General features: G+C 42.5%; 1 protein-coding gene across 2 annotated transcripts in view; it reads right to left on the minus strand.

Annotated features, from left to right (window-relative positions):
• The window catches only part of LOC310775540 (uncharacterized protein), a 105,677-nt gene that overhangs the window by 68,973 nt on the left and 23,715 nt on the right, over window positions 1-12,989 (minus strand). For both annotated transcript variants that reach the window (XM_083635708.1, XM_083635707.1), the window contains exon 3: window positions 1,930-2,157. In XM_083635708.1, the coding sequence (XP_083491834.1) occupies window positions 1,930-2,157 (228 nt within the window). The remainder of the gene's footprint in view (window positions 1-1,929; window positions 2,158-12,989) is intronic.

Here is a 12,989-nt window from a genome sequence, read left to right on the forward strand (position 1 = left end):
TGCAGAAGTAGGTCAAACTGAGGCAGACTTGCACTCCCTGCAGAGACTCCAGGTCTTACTTTATTTGGAGCATGTGGCACTCACTGGAGCTCAAAGGAGAGCAGTTTCAGCTCCAGAAGGGGGGGGGAGTTTTAGCTGCAGAGAGGATGTGAGAGGACAGACGCTGGGCGTACGGGGGTAATGGAGGTAATGATCTGATTGATTATTGTGTAATGCATGGCACCGTAACGCCGGCGTTACGTTTCTGATTTTTTGCTGTTTATTTGTCATTTATGTGATTAATTAGGTAGTTAATTCTGAACAATGCTGTTCATGCTACATACCAAATTAACCGGCTGAATCTTGCGCATCGAACCATGTCTTCCTTTTTCAGATCAGATCAACAGAGCAGAAGTTATAGCTGTCTTTGTACAAAGACAAAGACAACATTTCAGATTATTTGGCTTTTTCAAATGACTTTTTATAATGGCTTTTTGGAAATCCGCCTAGGTATCTCCCTACAAAAACCACTGCCAAATACTCATGTTTTGGTATTTTTTCATCTTCTTTGAGTTGGGATGTGGTAAGGCCTGTGGCTATGTCTCCATTGGGTTTCTAGCCATAAATACAACAACCACAGGTAACTGTTTACACTCTAAAAGTGTTTTTTATTCTAGGCGAGAATCAACCACTGTGTTTGAGCTGGTGTTACTCAGGGTCAGTAACACATAGAGTCATTCTGACACTTGGAACAGAAACTTCAAAGTCTTACCTTTCAGAAAAGGTCAGGCAGTTGTCTGTAACCCTAGCGGTTCAGCCACAGTAAGCATTTTAGTTTGGGTATGTCGTTTTCACCATTTTCTTCAGAAATAGGTGGCTTTAGAAGGGGTTAAAATCATCACAGGTGTTATTGCTAGATTTGCGGGTTTTTATGTGCCAGATGCTTCACGAAAACCAGTCTAGAAGCAGCTATGTGTGGGGGGAAATCAATAAACAAAAGTTAATCCTAATTGCTACATAAAAGTCCCCCATATTAATGCAAAGTGGTGTCTAACCTGCACCATGCGCTTTAAGGAGCGCTTTTAGGAGCCAATGCACCAAATGTATATCCAGAATAGAGAGTATAAGGCATCCAGTATAAGGGGCCATGTCCATAGAAAGCGTTTTTTTTCATGGAGGAGCCCTTTGGATATAAAAAATATGAATGCCCAGATCAGTTCCAAAGTGTACAGACACACAGCGCAGTCACGCCTCTTCCTCTATTTTGATTGGTCGGTCGAAAGAAGTGGCATTGATGAGCATAAAGCCCAATTTATGCTTTGTCTGCCGACACTTTTGAAACGGTCGCCGACAGAAATGAGGACTTGAGTCGACACTTTCAAGTGTCGGCGAGCAGTGTCTGCTACCTAGTGAAATGTCTAGTGTCACTGACTACGTCACATATTGCGTCACACAAGTCTGATTGGCTATACAGACGCCACACGGGCATGACTTCCTTGTTTTGGTTTTCGCTCGATTTAAATGAATGAACGTGTCCCCGCTATTTTTATCAGCCTGTCCTTGATGTATGACTTCTGAAAATCACAAAGAACATCGTGACCAATTTCCCAGAGAGAGAGGAGGTGAGTTTTACATCTTGCCTCCGACGTGGTTTCATTGTGCATTCCATTCCCTCTCTTCTCTTGGCTGTCTGCACTTATAGCGTTCGAGTGTCACGTGACCGTTGAACCGAGGTGAACGTTCACCGAAGTATAAATGCATCACCATGAGCGACACTTTCTTTTTCATCTGCGACCATGTGCTGAGCGACACTTTCTAATAAGTATCAATTAAGCTTTACTGTAGAAAGAAAATTGCAGAAAGGAACTGGCAGCTCAAAAAACAGCTTCTGTGGACACAGGCCCTAAGGCATAATAAGTTCCAGTAGCATCCTAGAGTGAGTGTTCTTACCTGTTTGTCCCTCTCAGTAGCTGTCAGGGCACCGTCCAGTTCGTCCAGGTCTCGCCTGAGGCTGCCGCACTCGGCCTCCAGCCTGTCGCGGTGCAGGGCGAGCTGGGCGGAGCAGGCCTCCTCCTCCTCCAGACGCTCAGACAGGCCCGTCACCTGCAGCTCCAGCCCACGTCGCGCCTTCTCCAGCTGGGCACATCGCTGCTCGGACGCCTGGGCACTCTCCTGCTCCTGGAGGTCAGAGAGCACACAGATAAATAAGGTTCTGTAGACCTGTGTTTTCATACTGTAGATCTCATATATCTACAGTATAATTTGCCATTTATTTTCATGCAGCATCTATTTTATATTTTTGGTAGAATTTAGTATGTATGTCACTGGACATATCCCCCCCATTTTGCAAAATGTTATAAATGTAATTTTCATTCATATATTTCTATTATATTTCTACTACTGCCAAGGCTAACATAATGAGTTCACTCTTTTAAAGTTTCACTCTTCTTCAAAATACATTTCTACTAAATTGCTTAAAATTTTAAAGTAATCTCTTGTTTTTATATTGTATTTTATTATTCTGATTCAGACTCTGTAAGTGCTTTGTAAACTGTTTTTGAAAAATGCTTTACAAATAAAGTCAATAATAATATATTGATTGCATTATGTTTAAATACCTCCTGTACTATTTGTATTTATATATTAATGTACTAGCAGGGTAGGCTAGGCTGCGCGGGGGTGCATTACATACACAGCTCGGCCGCTACCCCGCTTCGCCTGCTCTATGACATCACTGAAGACATCATTACTGATGACATCATCACTGAACTTATGCCTCAGCCAGGAAGGATGACATCACTGATGGCATCATCACTGATGACATACATGACTGATGACATCACATCATTAGGTAATTAGGGCAGTCACCTAATTAAAAAATCCAGCTCGCACGGGTGCTCTTTACACTTGCTGAAAGTTTCAGTCCGATCGCACGTAAGGCCGGCCACAGCTATGTGGCCAAAATTAATTAAAATAAATTTGATTTTTTTAAGGAGATCATTAAAAGATAGATCATTAAAATGGAGGTAAAAAGGGGTGAAGGTGAACTGAAATAATCTGCAAAAGATTAAAGGATCAAATTTAAATGGAAGGGATCCGATGAATGAAAGAATGAGAAAAGGAAAGAAGCAGACAGAGACAATTAGCTGAGCCTAATATGATCTTACCGCAAGTTATGCCACAAGCTGGAACTGATCCTCCCTCCAATAAGAAGCAAAGAAAACCTGCCCTTTCTTTCATATGTGACAGAAAGTGACATACAGCGTGGACTTGATAAGCAAGTTCTACCAAACAACAGATCACTTTGTAAACTGCCACCCAGAAGGAGGCAGGCCTGATTGTGAGAGCTTGCTCTGATTGCTCTTAGTTTCTAAGGGTCATGCAGTCATCATGGGCAAGACATTTGAACGCGCTAACAACATCATGTGAAATGATCGGACAACCACATTTCCATCTGCATTTATTTCCATAAAAGTGCATGGCTTCTTCCTATGCCTTTTTCAAATAATCTCTCTACAATTGTCTCGTTCATTCTGCTCAAGCTGTTTGCACCTTTTAACCCTTTCACCTGGCAACTGATGAACAGGTGTGAACAGGTATGCATGTATAGCAGGTTCATTCATCGTTTCAACAGTGTGTGCACACACACACACACACACACACACACGTACAGATACTATATATGTCTGTGTCTCTATGCAGATGCATCTCATACACACGCAGATCAGAGTTTAGTTTTTTAAACTACAAACATTTCTTGAACACAAAGTTCTGTTCTGGAGGCAGATAGTCTCAATGGTTGAATGAATGACACATCCAGTACCAATACATAAGAAATGGCAACAGCAGACCAAAAAAGTGTAAATACTATGTGCAAGAGAAGGTAAGCACCTGGGTATTCTTTGTGGGAATATAAAGGGAGAGAGAGGAGAGGGCTGGTCAGCAGGTACAGGGGTCGACTATGACCTGTAGTTAAACCTCAAAACACAGTTTTTCTTAACGTTACCATGAGTTCACACCAATCGCTAAAATTGCATTACTCACTCGAGTTTGACTGCATGAATTCTTTGCTCAAGTTTAAGGGCTAACGGTTAACGTTAAAGGCTGTTAGATGCAAATCAAAAGCACCAAATTGAGTCATAGCGAATTTCTGAAAAATGTACCTTGGTCCGAAAAAATAAAAGGCCGCAATATTGCTCAGCAAAACTTTGTTGTTGGTATGCAGGGCCGCATTGATTGGATATAGGACTCTGCATTGACTTTGTATGTAAATGCAAATTTGCCAAATCGCATTTGGTCTGAATGCATATATATTACAATACACACTGCAACAAATTATTTTGCTTGTACTCACTTGAAATTGCTGCATTCATTTTGTATTGGATACTTTACTCATTACTTTCCAAAGCATGCTGGGATACCTGGCAGCGACAACAGCGATGAGGAGGGGCCAATTTCAAAATCACCCAATTTAAAACGTAAAGACAGTAAGACAGCCAATCACAGCAGCACCCAGCTATGTGACTACAAGCCAATACAAGTAAATATTGTTGTGCTGGTATGTAGCAACTGTCAGACTGAAGCCCAATGAAAAAGACAGACAGTAAGAGAGATAGGAAGCTATTATGAAGCCTATCTTAAAAGGTGAGCTAGGTAGCCTAGCTAGTCTTCCAAGTTCCAACTAGTCATACTAGCCTATAGCTATGTAAGCTAGCTTTAGCTGCTGGCCTGTAATGAAAGCCATTGTCATGAATGAATGAGAAACAAAGCCATTTTGAGTTCCTTCTTCAAATGTGTCAGTTTGCTACCTCAAACTGTAGCTCGTTGGCTTTAACTACTGAGGATTAACCTATTTATTTAGACATTCTTATGTAACTAAAACTCTTATCTGCCACACACATACACACACCCACACACTCCAGAAGGAATTACCCACAGCTGCTAATTTGTGCTCCAGTGTGGCGCTGTAGCTATCCCAGTCGAGTTCCTCTGGTTCTGGTTCGGCCTGGCTCACATTGGCCTCTTCATAGTCATCGGAGAGGGAGTGGCAACGCTGCCGGCGCCTCGCAGACATCACCTCCATCAGAATTCCCCTGAACCTCAGTACACACAGTCTGAACCTCAGCACACACAGTCTGAACCTCAGCACACACAGTCTGAACCTCAGCACACACAGTCTGAACCTCAGCACACACAGTCTGAACCTCAGCACACACAGTCTGAACCTCAGCACACACAGTCTGAACCTCAGTACACACAGTCTGAACCTCAGTACACACAGTCTGAACCTCAGTACACACAGTCTGAACCTCAGTACACACAGTCTGAACCTCAGCACACGCAGTCTGAACCTCAGCACACACAGTCTGAACCTCAGTACACACAGTCTGAACCTCAGTACACAGTCTGAACCTCAGCACACACAGTCTGAACCTCAGCACACAGTCTGAACCTCAGTACACGCAGTCTGAACCTCAGCACACACAGTCTGAACCTCAGTACACACAGTCTGAACCTCAGTACACACAGTCTGAACCTCAGTACACAGTCTGAACCTCAGCACACGCAGTCTGAACCTCAGCACACACAGTCTGAACCTCAGTACACACAGTCTGAACCTCAGTACACACAGTCTGAACCTCAGCACACACAGTCTGAACCTCAGCACACACAGTCTGAACCTCAGTACACACAGTCTGAACCTCAGTACACACAGTCTGAACCTCAGTACACACAGTCTGAACCTCAGTACACACAGTCTAAACCTCAGTACACACAGTCTGAACCTCAGTACACACAGTCTGAACCTCAGCACACAGTCTGAACCTCAGTACACACAGTCTGAACCTCAGTACACACAGTCTGAACCTCAGTACACACAGTCTAAACCTCAGTACACACAGTCTGAACCTCAGTACACACAGTCTGAACCTCAGCACACAGTCTGAACCTCAGTACACACAGTCTGAACCTCAGTACACACAGTCTGAACCTCAGTACACACAGTCTGAACCTCAGTACACACAGTCTGAACCTCAGTACACACAGTCTGAACCTCAGTACACACAGTCTGAACGTTAGTACACACAGTCTGAACCTCAGTACACACAGTCTGAACGTCAGTACACACAGTCTGAACCTCAGTACACACAGTCTGGCAGCTTGCCTCTGAGCGTGCTACAGTTTGATTATGAAAGACTTGCAGCAGGAGGGTTCTGGCTCCACTGGGTTGGCTGACAGCTGTGCAGGTTGTTCCAGGTGGGTTTCGGCAGTAACTCACCTCCAGTCAGCACACTCACAGATCCTGTCTCTCACAGCAACTTGCTGCTCTGCACGCCTTTCCTTTGCCTCGGTCCCTCCGACGCTTTAACCTGCCACCTTCCAATCCTCTCTCTCTCTCTTTCTGTCCTCTCAATCAACCACTCCAACCATACACACAAATCCAAACATCTGTCCCTATGTTCTCCCAAACCTTCCCACTGCCTACTATGCTGCTGCCTGATATAGACAGTAACCGTACGCAGCCAGCCGCTGCTCGGCCCACTCTTAAGACTGCGCTTTACCACAGCAACAACCGCCTCTCCTGTCCCCTCTCTGCACTCCTCCTCCTCCTCCAGAAACAGGTGTCTCTCCCCAGTCTCAGGGGATCCAAAGGTCTCCCGGAGGGACGGTGGTCGGTGTAGGATGTCAGGTCACGGGAAAAGCCTCTCTAACGTGGCGCTGTTCCACAGAAAACTCAGCTGCACCATCAAAGCCCTCAGCCCCACCGCACAAAGACAAGAAAACAAGGGCTGTATTCCACAGTCAAAAATGTCTATTCTTCTCTCTGTCTACGTTATAATTGACATGAATGTCTTGTGTGCCCACGCCCACATGGCCCCCACAATGCCACGGCATTCCTGTCAGCAGGAACAACGAGGCATATTGTGCTTTAGGTTCAAGTGCGGATGATTTTCTTGAATGGAGCCACCGAGACCCACAAAGACTAGACTAAGCATTTCCCTATCTTGGGTAAACATCAAGGATCCATGATGGAGAATGAGTAGTAAGATAAGAGGAATCCTTTAATGATCCTCATGGGGAAATTGTGCCATTGCAATGCACAGTAATGGGATATAGCAAAGATAGATTTATCATGAAGAGAGCCTGTATTTACATACAGTAAACGCAGCTGGCAATTTCAACACTGTATGAGAAATGCATTAGTTAAGGTCTGAAAAAAGTATGGATTACTGCACACTATGAAGACATTGAAGCAGTAGCAGTAGAACTTACCACAAAAAAGTGAAATATGTTCAGTATGAGATAAGTGGAAAAAACTATAAACTAAAGGGCACTGGGTAGAGTGCATACTGCTGCCAACCTTTCTACAGAGTTTTGTGGTGCTAGTATGTGAATCCATTTGGAATTCAGGCACCTTTTTTGTGATTGGCCATGCCCCCTTTTTTAGTTGATTGATTTGATTCATGGGCACGGAAGACGATAAAAGAATCCAAGGGATAACATGTCAAAGTGAGAACACTTATTCCCAACATGGTCCCTTGTTGCCCCATGTTGCCCTATGACCTACTTTTCTAAAGTTTTGTGAAAATCTGTTCATAACTTTTTGAGATATCCTGCGGAAAAACAAATATTACCTCCCAGCCAACTCCATTGGCAGAGGTAAATATCAATTTATATGCAATATGTAAGAAAAAAAGGTGCTTGTATTCAGATTAACAGGTCTACAGAGGGCCATACAAATGTACAGAAAATGTCTAGGTATGTAGCTGTGTAACAAAAAACAACAACTTCCAGATTAATTTTACATCTGGAAATACAGAACGTGCATGCAGGTTATATGTATTATAGCTCTCCACTTTATGAATAACATTATGGAGATACCATACACTGTATGTACAAAAAAGTAATAGTCACATACATATATGTGGATGAGGAATCATCTAAAAGTGATTCTCATTGTGAACCAGAGGGTCCAGGACACTCTGGAAATGCAATGTACTGTACATGACCTTTCTAAATGACACAAAGCTAGAAAAGCACTGTGTCTAAAAATGACCACAAGTGGACACAACTAGCGAGGATGAGCACTCTGCCAATGCCACTGGGCCGTGGCAGACGTCAAACCACCAAAAAACACACGTTAAAACAATAGATTTCTGAGAATTCAATTTGTTTTATTTTGACAATGTGGTCTGGATTTTTGTGCAGAGAGGCAGCACAGAGAGATCTGTTCATGGCTGTCCAGTAACTCCTACATGAACTGCCCAGACTGCCTCTCCAGACACCGCTCGTCATGTCCAACAACAGCACTCTCATATCTGACAGCAAGGCTGCCAGTGAAGCAGATATACCAGGCACCTTTTTGGCTTATGATGCCTTAAAACACAGTGATACCTACTCATAACCCTCCATAACAGGCTTAAAGCACAGTGATACCTACTCATAACCCTCCATAACAGGCTTAAAACACAGTGATACCTACTCATAACCCTCCATAACAGGCTTAAAACACAGTGATACCTACTCATAACCCTCCATAACAGGCTTAAAACACAGTGATACCTACTCATAACCCTCCATAACAGGCTTAAAGCACAGTGATACCTACTCATAACCCTCCATAACAGGCTTAAAACACAGTGATACCTACTCATAACCCTCCATAACAGGCTTAAAACACAGTGATACCTACTCATAACCCTCCATAACAGGCTTAAAACACAGTGATACCTACTCATAACCCTCCATAACAGGCTTAAAACACAGTGATACCTACTCATAACCCTCCATAACAGGCTTAAAGCACAGTGATACCTACTCATAACCCTCCATAACAGGCTTAAAACACAGTGATACCTACTCATAACCCTCCATAACAGGCTTAAAACACAGTGATACCTACTCATAACCCTCCATAACAGGCTTAAAACACAGTGATACCTACTCATAACCCTCCATAACAGGCTTAAAACACAGTGATACCTACTCATAACCCTCCATAACAGGCTTAAAACACAGTGATACCTACTCATAACCCTCCATAACAGGCTTAAAGCACAGTGATACCTACTCATAACCCTCCATAACAGGCTTAAAGCACAGTGATACCTACTCATAACCCTCCATAACAGGCTTAAAGCACAGTGATACCTACTCATAACCCTCCATAACAGGCTTAAAACACAGTGATACCTACTCATAACCCTCCATAACAGGCTTAAAGCACAGTGATACCTACTCATAACCCTCCATAACAGGCTTAAAACACAGTGATACCTACTCATAACCCTCCATAACAGGCTTAAAACACAGTGATACCTACTCATAACTCTCCATAACAGGCTTAAAACACAGTGATACCTACTCATAACCCTCCATAACAGGCTTAAAACACAGTGATACCTACTCATAACCCTCCATAACAGGCTTAAAACACAGTGATACCTACTCATAACCCTCCATAACAGGCTTAAAACACAGTGATACCTACGCATAACCCTCCATAACAGGCTTAAAACACAGTGATACCTACGCATAACCCTCCATAACAGGCTTAAAGCACAGTGATACCTACTCATAACCCTCCATAACAGGCTTAAAGCACAGTGATACCTACTCATAACCCTCCATAACAGGCTTAAAACACAGTGATACCTACTCATAACCCTCCATAACAGGCTTAAAGCACAGTGATACCTACTCATAACCCTCCATAACAGGCTTAAAACACAGTGATACCTACTCATAACCCTCCATAACAGGCTTAAAACACAGTGATACCTACTCATAACCCTCCATAACAGGCTTAAAACACAGTGATACCTACTCATAACTCTCCATAACAGGCTTAAAACACAGTGATACCTACTCATAACCCTCCATAACAGGCTTAAAACACAGTGATACCTACTCATAACCCTCCATAACAGGCTTAAAACACAGTGATACCTACGCATAACCCTCCATAACAGGCTTAAAACACAGTGATACCTACTCATAACCCTCCATAACAGGCTTAAAACACAGTGATACCTACGCATAACCCTCCATAACAGGCTTAAAACACAGTGATACCTACGCATAACCCTCCATAACAGGCTTAAAACACAGTGATACCTACGCATAACCCTCCATAACAGGCTTAAAACACAGTGATACCTACTCATAACCCTCCATAACAAGCTTAAAACACAGTGATACCTACTCATAACCCTCCATAACAGGCTTAAAACACAGTGATACCTACTCATAACCCTCCATAACAGGCTTAAAACAAAGTGATACCTACTCATAACCCTCCATAACAGGCTTAAAACAAAGTGATACCTACTCATAACCCTCCATAACAAGCTTAAAGCACAGTGATACCTACTCATAACCCTCCATAACAAGCTTAAAACACAGTGATACCTACTCATAACCCTCCATAACAGGCTTAAAACACAGTGATACCTACTCATAACTCTCCATAACAAGCTTAAAACACAGTGATACCTACTCATAACCCTCCATAACAAGCTTAAAGCACAGTGATACCTACTCATAACCCTCCATAACAGGCTTAAAACACAGTGATACCTACTCATAACCCTCCATAACAGGCTTAAAACAAAGTGATACCTACTCATAACCCTCCATAACAGGCTTAAAACAAAGTGATACCTACTCATAACCCTCCATAACAAGCTTAAAGCACAGTGATACCTACTCATAACCCTCCATAACAAGCTTAAAGCACAGTGATACCTACTCATAACCCTCCATAACAAGCTTAAAGCACAGTGATACCTACTCATAACCCTCCATAACAAGCTTAAAGCACAGTGATACCTACTCATAACTCTCCATAACAGGCTTAAAACACAGTGATACCTACTCATAACCCTCCATAACAGGCTTAAAACAAAGTGATACCTACTCATAACCCTCCATAACAAGCTTAAAGCACAGTGATACCTACTCATAACCCTCCATAACAAGCTTAAAGCACAGTGATACCTACTCATAACCCTCCATAACAAGCTTAAAGCACAGTGATACCTACTCATAACCCTCCATAACAAGTTTAAAACACAGTGATACCTACTCATAACCCTCCATAACAGGCTTAAAACACAGTGATACCTACTCATAACCCTCCATAACAGGCTTAAAACAAAGTGATACCTACTCATAACCCTCCATAACAGGCTTAAAACACAGTGATACCTACTCATAACCCTCCATAACAGGCTTAAAACACAGTGATACCTACTCATAACCCTCCATAACAGGCTTAAAACAAAGTGATACCTACTCATAACCCTCCATAACAGGCTTAAAACACAGTGATACCTACTCATAACCCTCCATAACAGGCTTAAAACACAGTGATACCTACTCATAACCCTCCATAACAGGCTTAAAACACAGTGATACCTACTCATAACCCTCCATAACAGGCTTAAAACACAGTGATACCTACTCATAACTCGGTAACACTTTATAATAACGTTCAGTCGTAAGTCATTTATAAGCTTTTAGTTAATGATGAACTAATCACTTACAAAACATGATACATTTGTAGATGATTAATAAATGCTAACATATCACAAATGCGTTGTAAGTCATCTATAAACTTTTAGTAAATGAAGTGTTCCTCACCTGTTATAAATTATTTGTAAATCATTTACAATTAATTTACAGGGCATTCTGCATCCGCTAATCTAAAGTGTAAACCATTCATCACACATAAATGTGTTACATACAAGGGGGTATATTTAGCTCTGTCAGAATTGAAGCCAATGTGGAAGTGCACTTAAACCTGCATTCTTTCGAATGGCCTGCAGGAGGCGACCCATTGGTCTGTGGACTTCTGTTTTTTGACGCCTCACATATGGCATTTTGGCCATTGCCATCTTGGATCTCGACACAAGTCCAGGGGTTTCCCACAGAGCACGGCCTACTATTGGTCCGTGAGCGGTAGGGCTGGGTATCGAGTTTCGATACTTACTTGGCACCGAAATGGAAACATCGATACTAAGGGGTATCGAAGCCTCCCTTGTCAATCGATACCAATTTTCGATACCAAAACAAAACAGCGTCATTGAGCCTATAAGCATGCGACATGCTTGCACGCCGCGCTCTAATACGGCTGGTGATTGGCTGTCATGTAGAGGCATGCAGGAAACGTTACGCCCACTTTAGCCGGTGTGTTTGTTGTGCCAGGCGTGCGGTGCGGATATAGTATACAAGAAGTTAGCCACTCAAGCTACTCCTATCCTGGAGTACCATATGGCGAAGATGATGAAAAGCAAGAAAAGAAACAGAAACAACACGGACTGGTTTCCACAGATAAGAGAAATAATTGAGAGGTGGGTCAGCTTACCGCAAGTTAGCGGTTATCAGATCCCTCAGTCTGACAAATCCATGCATCTGGCTGTGAGTTGTAGCTAGCAGATCGTTTAATTAATTGCCGCCGTAACGTTATGCGCAAGCGGGCATTGTGTATTTTTAGCAACTCGTTAACAAACGCTGATGTCATGATAGTTTGTTGAATGTAAATGCGATTCATTTATATTGATTGGCTAGTCAGTGAATGCGTGAAGTGGAGCTGTCTCGTCAGATTTGACAAGAATGACGTTCTGTTGCAGCAGTGAGCATTAAACACTGATCTGCAACACTAGCGTTAATGTTTAATTAATTAGCGTTAACGTTATGTGCAAACGTTATCGCCCATTATGTATTTTTAGCAACTCGTTAACAAACGCTGATGTCATGATAGTTTGTTGAATATAAATGGGATTCACTTTGTGCCATTGGCTATATTGATAGGCTAGTCAATGCTCAACTAGTCTTCCATGCATGAAGTGGATCCATCTCATCAGTTTGGACAAGAATAGAGTTCTGTTGCATCAGTGAGCATTAAACCCTGATTTGCAACTCTCTGTTTTGCACTGAAAACTATTCCACTGATTTATTTGTTTTACATTTCTTTCCTTTGTACTTCCAATATTTTTTGTAGGGAC

This window comes from Poromitra crassiceps (genome assembly GCF_964638095.1).
Source record: "Poromitra crassiceps genome assembly, chromosome: 4".
Taxonomy (NCBI): Eukaryota; Metazoa; Chordata; class Actinopteri; order Beryciformes; family Melamphaidae; genus Poromitra; species Poromitra crassiceps.